At 46.7% G+C, this 19,196-nt stretch overlaps 1 protein-coding gene across 1 annotated transcript in view; it reads left to right on the top strand.

Moving 5' to 3' along the window:
• The window catches only part of Hephl1 (hephaestin like 1), a 65,057-nt gene that overhangs the window by 41,465 nt on the left and 4,396 nt on the right, over nucleotides 1–19,196 (top strand). The window contains exons 12-17 of the mRNA XM_032909916.1: nucleotides 2,812–3,025; nucleotides 7,566–7,705; nucleotides 10,506–10,646; nucleotides 15,041–15,147; nucleotides 16,290–16,512; nucleotides 17,731–17,870. Coding sequence (XP_032765807.1) covers nucleotides 2,812–3,025; nucleotides 7,566–7,705; nucleotides 10,506–10,646; nucleotides 15,041–15,147; nucleotides 16,290–16,512; nucleotides 17,731–17,870 — 965 coding nt within the window. The remainder of the gene's footprint in view (nucleotides 1–2,811; nucleotides 3,026–7,565; nucleotides 7,706–10,505; nucleotides 10,647–15,040; nucleotides 15,148–16,289; nucleotides 16,513–17,730; nucleotides 17,871–19,196) is intronic.

Genomic DNA, 19,196 nt, shown 5'->3' with positions numbered 1-19,196 from the left:
AGATACTGAGGAACACATAAGAGCATCCTACTTACCAGTGAAGATGACTACTGTGCGGGGCATTCGACCTGTTCCCTTCTCAACGTCTCCATCTATGTTAGCAAGAGCCTGTGGTGATGCTCTCTGAGAGGAGCGCCCGATAGACACCTCATGTAACAATGAACCTTCCACTTCCTGACTGCATTCTAGATTTGGCTATGTGGTCGGTTAAGAAGTTGAGATTGATCCTTCAAAACCTTTGCCCGAGAGCTTTCTGCAAATGGAAGCTCTGGGTTCTTTGTCTTGGAATGCTCGCTCGCTCCTACAGTGTTCCACCTGTCTGCATTCATGCACCCCATTGGTTGTAAATCACCTAACCCAAGGGCCGCATTGAGCACAATCCTGTTTTCAAGCATACACTAAAAAAGAGCAGGGATGGGGAACAGTCAAACTCTCCCAATCCATAGGAACAGGGACCAACTCAAACAGGGACTTGGAGCCAGTGGTGTACACGCAGCAATCTGGTATCTTACTCCAGAGCTTGGATCATTACCCATAAGCCTCATGGGCTTCTAAAGACCTTCATCCTAGTGATGGCTTCTGGCTTGTGCTGGTGGTGAGCATAAATCTGTGACTGAAAAAAAAAAGTCTGGCTATTTCAATAATTCCTGTCCCTTATATGTGAGTTACAGAGAATAATCAGGAAGTAGGTAGAGGGCTGAGGAGATGGCTCAGCTAGTAAGGGGCTTGCTGTCTAAGCATTAGGACCTGAGTTCAATCCCCAGCCCCTGCATGAAGAATCTATGTGCATCTTGTTTCACAGTGCCTTGTCTGGACATTATTCTTATTCTTTCTTACTTGTTTGTTTGTTTACTTATTATCCCTAAAGCCATTTTGCATATACATTGTTCCCAGTTTTTATGGGACTTCTGTGTCTGTAAATATATGTGTCACTACATCAATATGTGGGCCTCACGCTTTTTCTTTGCCTCTTTTTCTTCTGTTAGTTTGTTTCGTCCTATCCTGGTTTTGTCGTTGTTGTTATTATTTTTCTTATTTTTTTTAGATGTCTGTATGCTAATGAAAGAAAAGAGGTGGATTTGGGTGGGAAGGTAGTTGGAAAGGACTTGGGAGGAGCTTTGGGAGGAGAAACTGTAATCAGAATATATTATATGAGTATATTATCATGTATGATATGATTATATTATCATATATGATTATTATATATACATAATCGGTATATATTATATATACTTCAATTTAAAAATAAAATACTGCATAGCTGCTTTAATAGATAATTAAAGACCATTCAGTATGTGCTGACACATACTTGTAACCCTGTAACTGAGGGAACAGGGAGAGCCCTGAGGCCCACTGCCCAGCCAGCCTAGCCTAACGGGTCTCAGGCCAAAGACTATCTCAAAACATGTCTGTGTTCCTGAGGAAAGACATCCCAAGTTATCCTTTGGCCTCCACATGCACATACACACATACACCCACATGCGCACACACACTCACACACACACACACACACACACACACACACTCACACAGGGAGAGAGAGATAGACAGAGGCAGATAGAGACAGAGGAAGGAGGGAAGTAGGGGGAAAGGAGAGAGAGAGGAGAGAGGGAGAGGAGAGGGAGGGAGAGGGAGAGAGACGGAGAGGGAGAGGGAGAGGGAGAGGAGAGGAGAGGGAGGAGAGGAGAGGGAGAGGGAGAGAGGAGAGGGAGAGGGAGCAGCACAGATGGCAGACAGAAAGACACTGCTTCCCTTTGCTCCTAGAGAAGATAATGGCTCTGCTGTTAGGAGCTACAGAGAACTCTTGACTGTGTTCTGTCTGGTAGAACCTGTGTAGAGAGAGGTCTTTCCCAGGTGTCTTCTCTGATCTCACAAAGATCTTCCTAGGTCTGTAATACTAATAATACACTTGTATTTACCATGCTTTATGGGGATTCTTTTCAGAATGGGCTGAATGGACACACTGAACTAACTGGCTTTGCTCATCCAGAAATGATGTCACTATCTAGACGACATGAGTCACAGTGACGCTCCCTGCACCTACGGGTGGCTATGGACAAGCTTGTTAATCACTTGCCTCTAGGAACAGTCTGTCAGAGAATGGGGAGATTGATCCAATAGTTTCACTGACAGTTGATATCCTCAGTGAGTTCACATAATGTTCTGGTGAAAAATGCCAACACATTTAGAAATGTAGTTTTTGAGTTGCACAATTTTCTGTCAGACGTCACTGTTGGTACTCCAGGAGAAAGGCAGTTGATCTTGATCTTTTTTTGCTTCCTCTTTATCTAGATCATGATCCTCAGGACCTTCCCTGGCTTGAGGCTGTAGTGACATAATCGATTTGACTCTCTTGCATACATACTGCTTTATAATTTACGAAATCCTTCAGGGCAGAATCCCTAGCCATGGCCTAATTTGAATGTTGTCTAGATCTTTCATCTCATAGATAATTAGTTCCCTGTAAGCTGGGCAGGGCTGAGAGAGTCATTAGGATCAGTAATTTTCCAGGAGTGACTGTAGGCAGGGGTGTGTTGACAGGGATGAGCCAGAGAAATCTTTTCTTGGTAATTTTTCCCCTACTACAAATGAATTTTATGTAGTAGTTTTCCCTCCAAAATTATTAGAGTCAAAAACAAAAAAATAACTTATTCCTCATAAGCTCCGTTTTATACCTATCAGGAGGTCAGCATTGTAAAAGTCCATCTTACTGGTTACTGAGCGTTGGAATAAAATATGTAAGATGTTAGTAAGATTACTACTACCGGAATTATCAAGTCGTGGTCATAATGTCAAGCCTTTTCTCCTCAGGTATTTTCAAGGTGTTCTGTTCCACCTTGCACCACTTCACGAGAGGCATGGGTCAGATCTATGAGGTCAGCAGCTGTGGCAACAGGGACCCTTCTGAGCCGCCCTACGGGATGCTAAGAACCTTTTACATCGCCGCTGAAGAGGTAGAATGGGATTATGCCCCTAACAAAAACTGGGAGTTCGAAAAGCAGCACTTGGACGCAGGAGGGGAAAGGTACCATGGGCGAAGCTACGGCTCTTCGGTGGGAATGCGCATGCTCTGTGGGCCTTAGCACCGGTGGAAACCAAGCGGCCGGACTTTAATGTGCATAGTTCCACAGGCAGAGACTTTTCCTTATGAGCACAGAAAATGAGAGACGCTTCTGTCTCCTCACCTGGAAGTAGGTCAGAGGTCATCCTGAGGGCCCCAAAGTGGAGTCCCATACCTCTAGTTCCCTATCTGTGGCTGTGGCCGGTCTACTTCATGGCTGTGGGGATGGATGATGGATGGATGGATGGATGGATGGATGGATGGATGGATGGATGGATGGACGGACGGACGGACGGATGGACGGACGGACGGACTTTTTAATGAGAATGCAGATGGAGGTGTTTAGAGGAAGAGTGGAGCGTACAACAACGGTGGGGCTGGGAAGAAAAAGGGAGCAGATGAGGCAGAGAAGGTATGTGGATCTGGGTGAGAGGATGGGCTGCTGTAGACTCAGTGGTGCAGGGAAGGGGAGCAGGGGAAACGGTGCGGTCAAACATGGCTCCCGTGGGGACATTCAAAGATAAACTGAGCCTATTGCGTTGGGAGAGATTCCTGAATCAGGGCAGGATAAGCCAATCTCCAAGCTTCCCAGCAAATCTGAAAGACTTGACGCTTCCATGAAGTGATGCCAGCCAAGATCACATGTTGAAACATTGGCCATGCTCAGGCCGCACAAAGGTCTCTCAGTCCTGGCCCTTCCTCTACTGTCCTAGTTTGGAGTCTAGGAACCAAGCTTCCCGGGGCACAAGGAAGGCTTCAGGCCCAGACTGCCGACTTCCTCTAACTTAACACCGTCTGCTTTACCACTCCCTGCTGCTTGGATATAACCGCCCTGGTAAGCAGATGGGACCTCCATTGGAGGAGTGAGGGCATTCGGCTAGTCTATGGGAGAACAGGAGCTGAACATTGAACTTCCCAGGAAAAGTCTGTGCTCTTTCCAGCACAGCACACTGTCCTTTGACCTTGCACTCTCCATTTCCCCTAACACCTATGCCAAGTTCTCCTTACAACCCCACCATGTCTGCTTCCGGTAAACTCAACACATCGGTTCCTTCCCTTACTCACCAGCCATCGTTTTAAGGAAGGTGACGCTGCCACCTTAAGAGATGAGTGAGGAGAAAGAAAAAGTTAAGTAACTAAAGAGATGGTTTGCTCCCAGGACGAGGGCATTTAAAACCCATTCAGTTATTCACTAACGATTTGTTAATCTAGACACACTTTTTGGGGACAACTCCTGTTGCCAGTCCCAGTTAAACACTGATGTTTTCTCTGTTAAAAATGGAGACTAACTTGGCCTTCTTTAAAACAGTGATTTCGCTAAGTGGCCGCTGTCACCACAGAAACAGTTGTATAATTGTTCTTTTCTGAGCAGCCCTGACTTAAGGTACATAAAGTGCACAGGCTTCACCTTAACTTACGCTAAAGCTCCCGTCCCCATCTGTCTGAACAAGCGGGAAGCTGTACTTCTGGCTCTGGGGCTCTGGGCTAAACAGCCCCGGAACACAGGAGGGTGCTGGTAGGAAAGAGGGCTAAAGTGAATTAATTCCCCACTGTTCTGGTTGGTGACCATTGGCGGGGGGGATAAGGACGCAGCATATGTCTGAAGTGTACCAACTTCTGTCATTTTGACAGCTTTATATGAAGCATAGGGGATAGCAAAATGGCTCAGTAGGTAAGCATGCTTGCTGCTTGGGCCTGACCACCCGTGTGTTCAACTTCTACGTCCCACAGTGGAGGGAGAAAACCAACTCCCAAAAGTTGTCCTTTGACACCAGCCGTAGCCCCCCACACAAGGCACGTGCATGCCCCGTGCTGCCCCGTGCTGCCCATCCAGTCTCTCCACTGACAGGAGCAGAAGGACCAATGCTCTCTCCACACCAGCTTTTGTGCCCGTGATGTTTTTCAGTACTGACGATCAAACTGAGGCCTCCCACATCTGAATAAGCACTCCACCACAGACAGCCCCAGCTGCTTGTTTAAAACAGGATCTCATTAAGTTGCCCAGGTTGGAACTCACTTTCTGATCCCCATGCCTCAGCCTCTGGAGAAGTTTGCAGGTGTATAGACCACACCTCTGGCTTGTGTATTCGATTCTGCCCCAGGGCTATTAGTTTGACCCACGTCCTGATACAAGCCACCTCTGAGCCTCTGAGACCCTCATTGTCCTGACCAGCACAGACCTTCTGCACCACCTCCATGTCTGAATTTCTTTAGCGTATGCTGGGAAGACATCAGGATTCGTGAAAGGCAACACACGGACACACTGGCACAATGTCAGCATCAGATTTGTGCAATGAAAGTAAACCTGAAAAAGTAGATCAATTAGTTAAAGAAGAATGAAGTTATGGTGCTAACACTCTTGAGCTTGAAGGCCAGTATGCATTTAATTTAGTAATCCCAGGGGTCACCGTAATGCATCTGCCGAGCAGCAATTATACAGCAGGCATCTGCTAAGACTTTTATAAACAGGGTGTCATAGTGGCCTCACAGCACACGTGACTCAGCATCTTCCCAGCATCAGTTGTGATCAAGTTCGCACACAGCAGTTGCTGTGTGCCTTGTGCATGGAGGAGAGCTGGGAAATGGCAAACAGAACACAGCTTTGGTCTGTGCCGGCCACAAGCACAGCTGAGACCCACAGATTGTGTAGAATGTAGTCTCTCTCCCCATCACGAGTGTAGTCAGGTCAGAGGTGTGCATGTATCTGTTGAACGTCCACTGGACAGAGTGCTGATGGGACTGTGTGGGGCACAGAGCAGGGCTTTCCCACACTGAATACATGGCCCCAAGGGTACTGCTGGACCTGGCGGGAAGGGAAGCCATCTTTAACAGAGGAGAGGTTCAGTGATAACTCACAGCCCCATCTGGGGGGGGGCATACTTAAAGTGGGCTCTTAGAGGAAGCAGTCTTTGGGGTGAAGTGTAAGCCAGTGGAAGAAGGGGGTGATAGCTCTTCACAAAGCGATGAACAGGTCGAAAGAAAGGATGGGTTGAGGGTTCCCCATGCTAAAGAGAGCAAACGCTTAGAATGACCCTCGTGTCTGGGAGCTGCAGGGACAGCCAGTCTAAGTCAGGACTTAGGAAAAACAGAAAATGCAGAGTCTGAGAGAGACTGAGAAGGTCTTCGAGAGAAGCACTAAAAGGTTTCCCACAAGGAAGAGAGGGTCGGACTTGGAGCAGACGACCAGAGTGGAAATCAGGAAGTTGTGTAGGGGGCAGAGAGAGCCATGCAGAAAGGTGCTTAGATTAGAACACAGGTGGTTGATTTGGGAGGGGTGGAAGGACATTAGACGCACTCTACTTTAGAAAAGAAAGTGATTTTTTTTTCCTTGGAGACGATATCTCGCTGTGTAGCCTAGTCAGGTCTTCAACTAGTCATCCTTCTGTGTCAGCAGCTGGGGTTATATGCAGGCCACTCTGCCAGCTCTTCGTGAGTTTTCTCCTCCATCTTTTGTGACCTATTCTGGTGACAGACACAGAGCCGCTCCTTACTTTTCATAAACTTCACCACTTACAAGTGTGCCTACTTGTTAAAATCTGTTTGTGGCACTCTACTCCCAGAGAGTGGCGTGAGAGGCCGGCCCTCCAGGAAGGCCCTGGGGACACACACTATCCCAGAGTATCTCCAAAATCACTCAGAAACACTCGAGGTTCCCGTGACAATTTGAAGATATCTGAAGAGCTGTGACAACGTCAGTGGCCTGGCGTGACACCCGTTAAAGCGATCAGAGCCCTGTTTCAGCTCTGCCGTTGCGAGTGTTCTTGGCCTGTTTGATGCCACGGCTTTTGCATTTGTGTGCCTTACATGGTCCACTGTCAGAAAGAAGACGGGTGCCTGTCCCCTAGAACAGCAGTGCTGGGATGTGCTTATGGGAAATGGAGAAGCTCCATTCAGGCTGAGGATAGTGCTGTGGACTGAGGTCAGTGTTAACACAGCACAGACATCTGTTAGCACGTCTTTGAACAGCTACACATACAACACACTCTAAGTCTCTAGGACATAAACATAACAAGAATTACTCATCTGTACACGGCTACATTCGTATCATATTCCCTACAGCCTTGCAGTGGGTGGTGGCAGCAATGGGGGTGGAGGAGTGCCTGCAAGGGGTATAGAATGTGGTCATGAAATGTGTGGGGAGAGAGAGAGAGAGAGAGAGAGAGAGAGAGAGAGAGAGAGAGAGAGAGAGAGAGTGAGTTCACCTAGTGCCAGCCAGAGAAGCACAGCCTCTGTTAGGATTCTCTGAGGTTAGCCCAGTTTAGAGCCCTGCAGCAGGAGACGGTAATGGGTTCCAAGGGTGGCCGTGGGTCTGAGCTGGGTTCCTCTCACGAGGATGCAAGGAGCTCTGAGGTGCTGACTTCTAGCCCTGCTCTCAGAGGTGGTGCAAAGGCCAACTCTCTGGGGAGACCCTGACCCCAGCTGGGGGAGAATCACCCCAGATAACAGACACCCACAGTCGTCCTGTCTTCCGACAACCTTGATTCCTAATGCCCCTTCTTTACAGACATGGAGATATATTTATGAACCACACTGAAAACTGGATTGGCTCTCAGTACAGGAAGGTGGTTTATAGGGAATACACAAACGGAGAATTTGTGGAGATTAAAGCCCGGCCGCCTCAAGAGGAGCATCTTCAACTCCTGGGTATGGCGAATCTCAGCCTGTCAGCCCCAAGTGTGGGCATCTCTCTGTCTGTCTCCCCTCCCCGCCACGTCCGTACCTCTCACACAGCACGGGATCCTTGTCGTCACAGTAGTCTACCTGGTGTCTCATACCCTTTTCTGCCTCTCTATTGAGCTGAGAAATTTTCCTTTTAAAAAGTTTGATGACTCAGGACATCAGGCGGAGTGTCTGTGAGACCTACTTAAGGTCCTGGCTCATGTGCACCGTGCCATGGAACACACTATACAACTGAGTAAGAACAAAAAGAGGCCTCTGGTGGGTGCTGAGGGGGACAGGTCCTGACCTGACTCCTGGGCCTCAGACCTGACTAGGCGTATGATATGCATGGACTCTGGGCTGGCTGGTGCCTCAGTGTGGCTGGCATCAACAAGCCTGTCCTGCCTTCCTTCCTCACCTCCTCTTCGCCTGGGAGCCACTAGACCCGCCCCACTTGAAGGATTTTGGAAATGCTTTCTACACCACAGGGAACTTTTTTGAGTGTGGTTTACAGGAGCCATCAGCCTCACAGTGATTATGCGCGCCCCCCCCCCCCCCTGCCGCTCCTGCCCTGTTCTGTTGACTTGTCAGTCCCTGTGAGCAATTCATGAGTCACACATTGGAGCTATGAGTGTGCACTGAGCTCTAAAGAAAAGGGTTGGGCTAGCTGAGGGGGCCAAGCAAGCTCCCCAAGAGCACAGCTTAATCAGTAACAGAGAAATGAGTGACTTACATTGGGGCAAGTTAGCTGCCCCAGTCTCTCCTGTGGAGAGTGAGGTCCTTTCTGTCATCTGCAGCTTAGAGTTTTATGGAATCCCAGGAACTCAATGGGCACACACAGGCCCACATCTGTCCACCACTGCTCTGCGTCCCATCACAAAGCACTGTCAGCTGGAAGGCATCGTTTTTTGTTGTTTTTTTTTTTAAACCAGTCCAGCAAGGCTTGCGCAGTGGAATCGTGAACAGCAATGACTTAATGTGTGCAAATAGTCTGAACTATGTCCACACACTTACATAGCAGTTTCTTTTTTACTTCTGGGGATAACAATAGTTCAACAAAATTTTTTAAATGTATTGAGGACTTTAGCCACATCTCTTCAAACCAAAGCCGGGCTTGCTTCAGTGCCAAACGATTGGGTGGTGACCCACCACTTACCATCAAAGGGTTTATCTCTGAATGATTGTAGAACACGCCAAACGCTGAAGGGGGACCCTCGGGGATCAGGTGAGACATTCTTCTACAAAGGGAGTCTGCACCACAAAGCTGCACCCCGTGAAGATGATTGTGAGCCCCATACTCGATCTTGTTGGGGTGTTTGCCTAGCACTGCAGAGCAAGAGGCACTTGGCATAATGCCGCCCACAGGGGCTCACCCGCACAGACACACAGAAGCCAGTTGCTAGCAACAGGAAAGTGAGCATGCGCAGTGTGCTTGAGGCGTCTGACGTTGGTTTCGTTTTGATTGCTGAGATAAAAAGCAAAACCAAAACCACCCTGACAACAGGCAGCCTAGAGGAGAAAGCCTGTATTTTAGTTCACAGGTCCAGACTTCAGTCTCTGAAGATGGAGAAGTCACAGAAGCCCCAGCCTGAGACAGCTTGGTCACATCACATCCACAGCCAAGAGCAGAGAGGAAGGAATACATGCTTAGTGCTCAGCTAGCTTTCTCTACTCTCAGACAGTCCAAGGCCCCAAACCTGTCAACCTTCAGGCTGTCTCCTCATATCAGTTAAGGCGATCAAGACCGTGCCTTGCAGACAGGAGCACAGGTCAGCCTGATTTAGGCAATTCCTCATTAAGATTCTTCTCAGGTGGGTCAAGTTGCAGTTAAACTAAGCCTCACAATATTTGCATAATGAGAGTCAATACTAGACATGTACGAGTGATGACTGTGTTGCCATAAATTCCTTTACCACCTACCCATCATTCCACCAGAGCCTCCTTATCAGTAACAAATCCATTTATCAGATCATATGCAATTTTAGGTTCCTTAAGGTTTGGTATAGGTATTAGCAATAGTTATTTTTCTGTTGCTGTGAAAAAATAAAATAAAACCACCATGACCAAGGCAACTTATATAAGGAAGGGTTTATCTGGGCTTACAGTTCCAGAGAGCTAAGAGTCTGTCAGGGCAGGGAGGCATGGCAACAGGCTGCAGGCATGGCAACTGCAGCAGGAAGCTGAGAGCTCACATCGTCTAGGGCAAACTGAAAACAGTGTGAAGAGGTTAATCATAAAGTCCATCCCTATTGACACACTTCATCAATAAAGCTACCACCTATACCTTCCAAACAGCACTAACCAACTGGAGACCAAGCCCAAGACTGTGGGGGACGCTTCCCATCCAACTGACCATAGATTACAACCGAAGCCCCACTGCTGGTTAGCAGTGAGAAGAATTAACCGAATACTTGGTTTTGTTGGACAGAAATAAACTCTATGATACACAAACACAAACGCACGCACACACACACACACACACACACACACACACACACATACACACGTACACGCACACACGCACAAATACATACACGCACACACACATACACACGCATACACACGAATACACACGCATACACACACACACACACACACACACACACAGTGCTATTGGAAGAGTCTTAGTGAACCCAGTCTGTAGATAAGGAAACCGAGATTCTGATTCCATGACTCACCCAAGGCCTTCTGTTAGGGGAAGGAAGAAGGATTTAAACTCAGGCTGGTCAGACAGCTAAGCATGGCATGATCTTTGTGATGTACATGGTTGCACTTTCCTCTTTAGGACCAATGATCCATGCTGAGGTGGGGGACTCCATTCTCATTATCTTTAAGAACAAAGCCAGCCGGCCCTACTCCATCACAGCCCAGGGTGTGGAGGACTCAGACAGTGGAAAATTCCTTGACGTGCCAGTCACAAAGCCAGGTAAGTCACACCAAAGTCTGTTCCATCTTGATGAGACATGGGGATCTCTTCTTCTGGTCTCTGAGGGCCTAGGAGAGCTGTCTTCTATGTCTCTCTGCCGAGTCTCAGGGTCTACGCAATGGCCCTGTCACAGACCTCGCAGTCAGTCAGAAATACCCATGGCAAGTGCACACTGAGGGCTACCTTCTGTCAGAGATTGAGTTCTACATTTGAAATTAAAAATAAAAACAACCCCCCCTTAATCATCCATCGATACAACAATCCAGCAATGCAGACCAGATCTCACTGAAGGCATGAGCCGCAATGTCCATTGCTGAGTAATCTGTTACTAAAACAAGAAGACACACCGTTCATTGAACTGTATCATGTTACAAATTCAGTAATGCATCCTAACTTCAGATATGTTAAATGTGAACGTTTTACCCTTAGAGCTGATGAAGCTGGTCTGTCACTCAACAGCAGATGACCTGGCAGGGCCCTGGAGAATGGTGACAGAAACCCTGTTTATTTGACTCCAGGGCCCGACCTCTTCATCACCCATTTCTCTGAAGTGACTACAATGCCTTGAGGCGGGAGAAGGGAGTCCAGATGAACAATTTTGGTAGTAACAAAGGTTATACATGAGAAGTTCTAGTGGCCAGGTTTTCTTTAAATATTCACGTGAAGGTTTTTGAATGGTCATAAATATTCAACTCCTTTGAGTACATACTAAGGAACCCAATCACTGGACTGTGTGGTGAGAATATGGGAGTTTTTAAAGAAACTGCCACTGTCTTCAGAAGCGGCTGTGCTATTTTACGTTCCCACCTCAAGTGAGAGGGCCTCCTTGTGCCATATCCTCACCAGTATTTTCTGTTTTAGATTTTGGTCGTTGCTTTAATTTGCAGTGCCCCAGCGACATATGATGTTGAGCATTTTTCGTTCCATAGGGAGTTGTGGGAGGCAGAGACGGGAGAATCAGCCGGAAACTCATAGGCTGGTTAGCCTCAAGTATGCCCCACAGCAGAGACAACAGAGCCACGGCATCCATAAAGTGGAAGGCGAGAGCTGACTCCCGAGTGTTCTCTTCTGACCCTCAGACACCGTGACACACAGCACCTGCACTCTCACAATAGATACACTTTAGACATGAAAAGTAAGCAGACCCTAGCAATAAAAAAAATATTAGTTACTTTTTGTTGCTGTGATCAAACACTATGCCCAGGGCAATTTACAGAAGGCAGAGTTTATTTGGGTTCACAGTTCCAGAGGGACAAGATCTATAAGATTGGAGGAGACATCAAGCCAAGGAAGTGGGAAGCTGAGAATTTGCATGCTCAAGTGCAGACAGAGCCTGACAGAGCAGACTGAAATTGGTCAAAGTTAGGGACTCTAAAAAGCCACCTTGAGTGAATACTTCTCCAGCATGGCTCCACCTCCTGAAAGGTCTATAACCTCCCCCAAACAGTGTCACCAACTGAGGAGCAAGTGTTTAACTGCAGGAGCGTGTGGGAGCCTTCTCATTCAGCGCACCACAGCCATCCATTCACTCAACAAACATTGACAGAGCATTTTTACATCGCCACCAGGCAAACAGCAGATTATTCCGACTTAAATAACACCTGCAGCCGCTTGCCTCTGTTAAATGTGGAATTAAACACCACCTGTTTGTCTCACCATGCACAAGGCAAAGGGTCGTCAAGGAGACATAACAGAGATCACACCCAAAGTTGTATGATTACCCATGGTTGAGCATCAGAAAAGAAAAATGAAGTTACATCATAGCATCACTTCTGTTTTCTGTAGAAAAGCTCGAAGGCAAAGGTCTACTGTTCTTATTGGACAGGGATGGGATGCACATAGTTCAAAGGAACTAATGACTTAAAACAAGCTTTGAGTTGGGTCTTCTGCAATGTGGCTATCATGGTAGTTAATAGCAAGATATGGAGCCTACTCATAAGGGTGTGTACATTTGTTATTAAAGCACGAAAAGCCAACTGGGTGTGGTGGTGTGTGCCTACAATATAAGTACTCAGGAGGATCAGGTGAGCGTGCTCAAGTCTGAGGCCAATGTAGTCTGTCAGCAATAGTGGGAGATGAACCCTGTCAACTGACCTCTTACCCCTACATGACATTGTTACCTATGCCACTTAAGGAGCCCTTTCTAGAAGCCTCCATGTGGGTGTAGCAGAGATCATGACTTCCTGATAAAAAAGATTTCATGATCAGCATGAAGCAAAATTGGAGTTCATTAAGAAGAGGACAAAACACTCCCAAGGAGTCGGGGTGGCTTCTCCAGAGATAGATTCGTGCTCCAAGTGTCACAACCATAGCCACATAGATGGTGTTGTAGCTTCTGATGTCACATTGTTCAAATGATGTAATTTTCAACCAGGTTCAAAAGTTAAGCCAAGTTTAAAGATTCAGTGTAAAATTATCTATTTTGTTTAGATCTCTTGCTGTAAAGAATTTCTCATTTTGTTTTGTAGATGAAACTGAAAGGAGTCTGTGGTTAGCTGTTTGGGTTTATGGAGGGGTGCTGATAAGGCTAAAGTCAAAGGTCACAGGGTGTAAGACATTCTGAAGGCTGGGTTAAGGCTCTTGTTTGAGTTATCGCTCAGTACTGATCCACTGAGGTGGCCTATACAGTGGCTGAGGGGTCTTATTCCCTTCTGTGTCCCATTTATCTTTGTTCAATGCTACACAAGAAAAAATTTGCTTCAGAAAACAAAAACACAAGCAAAAAGTTAACATTTACTGACTAGCTGGAGTGTAGTATTATCCCCGTGTAACTTACATTATATAATTTCAATTCACCCTTACAAAAGTCCTAAAGCATGGGCACTAAGCTAGTTTACCATAAGGAAATTATAGATCAAGGAAGCTAAGTACTTTGTCAAATATCAGTTAAACAGAAAGTTCCAGCCTCTTCCCCCACCCCCCAAACCATTGCATAGGGTAGGGATTTGGAATTAGGTTTCTCTTACCCTGGTACTAGCTGCATTGCACAGTTCTGCATAAGAAGCTTTCAAAACGTTGGTGCTTCAGTCCCAGCTTCATTCTGACTCCCTTGATCTGTAGGGAAGACTGAGGAGGGAGGACTGAGGAAAGACCACTCCAAGGTCCCTAGCAACTCTCATCTGTGTAAATGTTAACTTTAACATAAACGTATGCTGTAAATTACTACAGCAGCTCTTTTTATTTATCCTAGATAATTCCCCAATAATAAAACAGAAAGACTAAGATTTATTTAATCAAGCTTTACTGTAATATCTGCACAGTTAGTGATGTATTTTAATCTTCTAAACTAATATGGCTACCCTCAGCCAAAATCCTCATAATACTTGCACTCAGGGCCTTTCATGCTTCAGCTGAACACCCATGATGTCACCTCTCCTCCCCGCTCATAGCTCCATCTGTCTTCCTCTCTTCTCTTATCCCCTCCCCTGGCTGGTGGAAGTCCCAGCCTATTCTGTCTTCTGCCCAGCCATTGGCTGATCAGGTTTTATTGACAAGGCAGAGAATAAATGATAAGCATTGTGTACACAAACTTGAGACAGGAGATTGTTGATGTAAACATTGCAATGCCTGTCCGGATTGAAGCAAGACATGGGGTCAGAGAAATCAGCATTTGAATAACACGAGGATAATCTTTACGCAGTGTGCAAAAACATTATGCCTACACACCTGGCCTCCCCCTTTCCCATCTCTTGGTAAGATATTCTGGCAAAGCAACTTAAGGAAGGAAGGGTGAATTCTGGCTGACAGTTGCAGGTTCCAGGTCATTTCTGGGAGGTCACAGTAGCAGAAACATGAGGTGACAGGCGACGTTGCACCAACGGTCAGGAAGCAGAGAGAAAGGAATGCTGTTCATAGCTTTCCTTCTCCTTTTCCACCTGTCTAGGATCCCAGGCCATGAGATGGTGCTGCCCTAAGTTACGGTGGGTCTTCTCACCCCAGTCAGCCTAAGCAAGGTGTTCCCTCACGGACATGCTCAAAGGTTAACCTCTCTAGATAATCCCCCACAGGTGTGCCTGGCAGCCTGTCTCCTAGGTAACTCAGGGTCCTCTCAGATTGGCAGAGTTAGTTATTACGGTGCCAGAGGCTAAGACTGAGACCAAAGGATAGATTGGGAAGAAGACACAGAATTCAAGCAGAATGAACAGTGCACTGCGAAATACATCTTTACATCCTGGATGCTCACTGACAACCAAACAGGCAAAGTAAGGGAAGGCTGGAGCCCGAGGTCACAGAGACAAGCTCTATCAGTCGGAAACTGTAGGAATCCAGGTGTAGGTTTTCTAAGGCCCTATCTGGCACATGAGAAATTATCGCTACCTAATATTTAAAGCCTTGTTTGTAATTCTTCAGGTAAATCTAAGAGCCAATTTTATTTTTTTTCTCTTTAACTTCAGGGGAAATAAAAACGTACAGATGGAATGTCCCAAAGAGATCAGGTCCTGGGCCCTCTGATCCCAACTGTATCCCGTGGGTGTACTTTTCAACAGCAAACTTTGTGAAGGTAAGGTGGAGAGAGGAACCAGGGTTGTTGCAAGGTGACTGTTGGAACCACCCCTATTCTGGTGGGTATTGTGAGAGGGGTGTGACTTAGAACAGGGCTCTCAAACTATAGTCTGCTGGCCAAATCCAACTGCTTACATCCACGGACACCATCCATGGGTGTAACAGAGGCAGCAGGACCCACAGAGAAACAAAAACAACACAGACCTAGTGTAAACAAGGCTTTATAACTGTTTTAAGTTTGCTAACTGCTGGTATAAGAGTATAAAAATGAAGCTATTTAATTTCCATGCATAGAACTTTCAAGACAATTTGAATCCCATGAGAATATGCCAGTCTGAAAGGAAACAGGTGTCCTGCAATAGAATTTGCTCATGATTTTTGGGAAGTGGAAAATCTTTTCCTTTCAATTATGTTAGTGTGTGTGTGTGTGTGTGTGTGTGTGTGCGTGTGTGTGTGTGTGCATAAACACAAATGCATGTCCCAGCACACAGGTAAAGGTCAGAGGTCAGCGAAGAAGTCAGTTCTCCCCTTCCACTATGTGGGTCCCAGCTATACATCTTGGGTCGTTAGGCCTGGCTTCAGGTGCCCTTCCTGGCTGAGCCATCTCATCTCACCGGGCCCTCTGGTCAGGTTGAAGGACACCCAGGGCTCAAAAGCACATCCCAAACTTCACTAAAACTATGGAATCTTTGGGTCATAAATTGTCTGAGAAATAAAAAACAAGGACTCAGCGGTGGCTCTGAGTCAGGTACCTGTTGTACGCAAAACTAAGGTGGTATTTAATCATGCATCAGAAACCAAAGTTCACACCGGAATCGCAGTCTATGCAGAAAGTAGTCATTTTTAAAGTGAGGGGCTATCTTCACCTTCCCTTAGTAGCACATTAGATATTATGAATTAAAGTCCTGGAGTTTATAAGCACACAGAGCATTTGGAAAAGTATATTTGTATCTGAGAAATGTGGAAAGCTTGTTTATCCAGTTGTGCATCTCGAACATATCGAGCATTTGCGACATTCAGATTACAACGGACGGTGGAGTGAGCCAGGCCGGAGAAGAGAGTGTCTACATTAGGATGGCGGCACGTGGGACGGGATGGCGCCTTAGCCGCTCACTGAACTTGGTTACTTTTTCTGTCCAGGATACGTACAGTGGGTTGATGGGGCCTCTGATCACATGCCGAGAGGGGGTGCTGAACGAGAAGGGGAGAAGAAGTGACGTTGACTACGAGTTTGCGCTGCTGTTCCTGGTCTTCAATGAGAACGAGTCGTGGTACCTGGATGACAACATCAAGAAGTACCTCAACAAAGATCCACGGGATTTCAGGCGCACCGATGACTTTGAAGAGAGCAACAGAATGCACGGTGAGGAGAAGACGGTTGGAGAGATGTCCCTGGATGGGACGCCAGCTCCTCCTCTGGGCTCCTGTCTTCCCTCAGGGATGTCTGGAGAAAGCCCTCGGAAGCCCTTTCCAGACCAAAGCAGCTCTGTGGCTCTGATAAGGGACAGCCATTGCTGAATGCCGAGACCTTAAAGCTGTGAAGAGGAAATGTTTTAAAAGGTCAAACTGTCATTTATTGATAAGTTTTAATATGAATCCATTACAGCTTCTGTGTGGTCAAACTTAAGGGTTTGGCTTAATTCTCTGGAACTCGAAGTTTCACTCAAGAATTTCATTTTAATGTGTATGTTACAGAATTGGGTCCTGCTTAAGGACGCTTGCCCTTCATAGCTTGAGCAGGAGTGATGTGTTTGCACAGACATGCACACACTCTCTCACCAAGAGCTACTTGTACAGATGAGCCTTGATCCAGGTCACTAAGCTGTTGATGTGGGTAAGAACACGGTGGCCAGCTCGCCATTCAGACGCACTTCCTTACCTGTCTCAGGAGTTTCTTAGTACGTTCTCGGTTCTCAGCAAATGGAACGCACATGGTTGAGCCACGATGCACAGAGTGTATAGTTAGTAGGAGGTGGAGTGAGGTCACCACTGTATAACCCGCTTGCTTTGGTTATAATGAGGCCCATTCAGCCTGCATGATGTGCCTTTTAGAGACTCAGATATACTTATTCTAGTTCCTAGAAAGTGAAACAGACACAGATCCAGGTAGGCTCAGCATGTGTGTGTATGTACATAAGTATACATAATATATACATAAATACACATTTGATTTATCCATTACATGTACATAGGCTTTACACACACTTACATGTGCTAGATACTCTGTGTCTTCGTCTACTCATGAATAGCATGGAGTAAATCTCGATGTGAATTCTCAGCAGCACACTGTGTACTTCCCAAAGAGGCATGTGGAATAAAACATGAATAAGCACCCTGTTACTGGAGATATAACTCTCACAGACAGACTCGGATGTTTCTTTCCCTAATCCCTACATTTGAAGATTCCTTGTTTATCTGGATTTTGGGTCTAGAGTGGTGGCACCATTGGCCAGTGTGAGTGGCTGGAAACTATCTATTCAGGCAGTTAAGAATGCTAGTGGCCCTGACCTTGAACCACGATACCACTGGGTGAGCGCTACTGACCTCCACTGACCGAGGGTATCTGTCTTCATCTCCTTAGCCATTAATGGAAAGATTTTTGGAAACCTCCCTGGCCTCATAATGACTGAAGACTCAATGACCAACTGGTATTTGCTGGGCATCGGAAGCGAAGTGGACATACACACGATCCATTACCATGCAGAGAGCTTTCTGTTCAAAGTAAGTACGGGAAGGGGCCCAGAAGGACTTTGAAGGGACGCTCAATGCGTCTGTGACAGGAAGGGACTAAGTTGGCTATAAGTCCTATGGGAGCCTCATATTAGAGAACAGATAGGGTGGCCACACCGTCTCCTGGTGTTTTTAATGTAGGTTTCATTTCTTGTAACCTACCAGCCTTTCTGAGTTTCAGATGAGTTTTGCCATCAGTGGTCTGGTCATCCTTGTGGCCACCCTGGAGTATGCGGTTCACACTTTACATGAACTCCCATAGGCTTTGGGTATTCTCCCGCTCCTTCCTCCCACTCCCTCCCCCTCTCCCCTCCCCTCCTATTATTTCCTTCTTCCTTTCCCTGCCCCACCAATATCTCTTTCTTTTTCTCCCTGACTACTTAACAAAACAGCCCTATCTGGTTAAGGAGATCCTTTGAGCTCCAGCTTCTTCTTGACTCTTGCCCCAGAGATCTGGGATGCACCATGGGTGACCTTCTGCTGTGTGGGCAGTGCCAGCGGCAGGGCAGAATCTCCTTGTGAGCTGTTTAAAACACACACGTCACATATGTTCATCAAGGATAAAGTCCACACAGTCAGTCACCTCAGGTTCTGGTGTTCTTTACAAGGAAGTGGAGGTTATAGCCAAGCCTAGCCTGTGAGGAAGCAGGACCAGTCCATGCCAACAGCAATCTACTGAAGCACTGTTTCAAAGGCATCTGCTGTTAGCCAACAGCAGTGAGGGTAACATGCAGTAAGTGGTTTTCACAATGCCAACACACATTGTAAATGTTAGATAATAAAACTGTAAAATTATAAAAAGTTCGCCACACATATATGTAAAATGAAGGTTTAATTCACTCTGCACAAAATCCCACTTATTGTAAGATTCTGGGTTGTTTGTAAGCACAAGCAGAGGTCTAACCAGCACTCGAAGCAGAGGCTCTCCCTCATCGCCTTCCCAGACACAGCTTCCCGTCACCCCTGTAGGTCACTCCAGTAGGCCGGTCGGACATTTGGCTAGTCCTGCTCTATTTCTGTCTCGGCTGTGATCTGAATGCATTTCCCTAAGCCACAAGTTGGAGCCTCAGATCTCCAGTCCTAGCAGGTGGCTGGGGGTGGGACTTGATTGCAAGTGATCAGTTTCAGGATAAAGTCCTCAGGAACAGAGAGATGTCAGTCATATTACTGAGGCCGCAAACTTGAACTCTTGCTGCCCACATTGTATCCTTGTGCCTTTAGCCATGGGACAGTGCAGCAAAAGAGCACCCACTAGGTCAGGCCCCTTCCCCTTGGACTTCCAGCCTCTCAAACTGCACCATGGCTCACCAGGCAAAG

The sequence above is a fragment of the Rattus rattus genome, chromosome 8 (assembly GCF_011064425.1).
Source record: "Rattus rattus isolate New Zealand chromosome 8, Rrattus_CSIRO_v1, whole genome shotgun sequence".
Taxonomy (NCBI): domain Eukaryota; kingdom Metazoa; phylum Chordata; class Mammalia; order Rodentia; family Muridae; genus Rattus; species Rattus rattus.
This window is presented reverse-complemented; position numbering and strand designations above follow the sequence as displayed.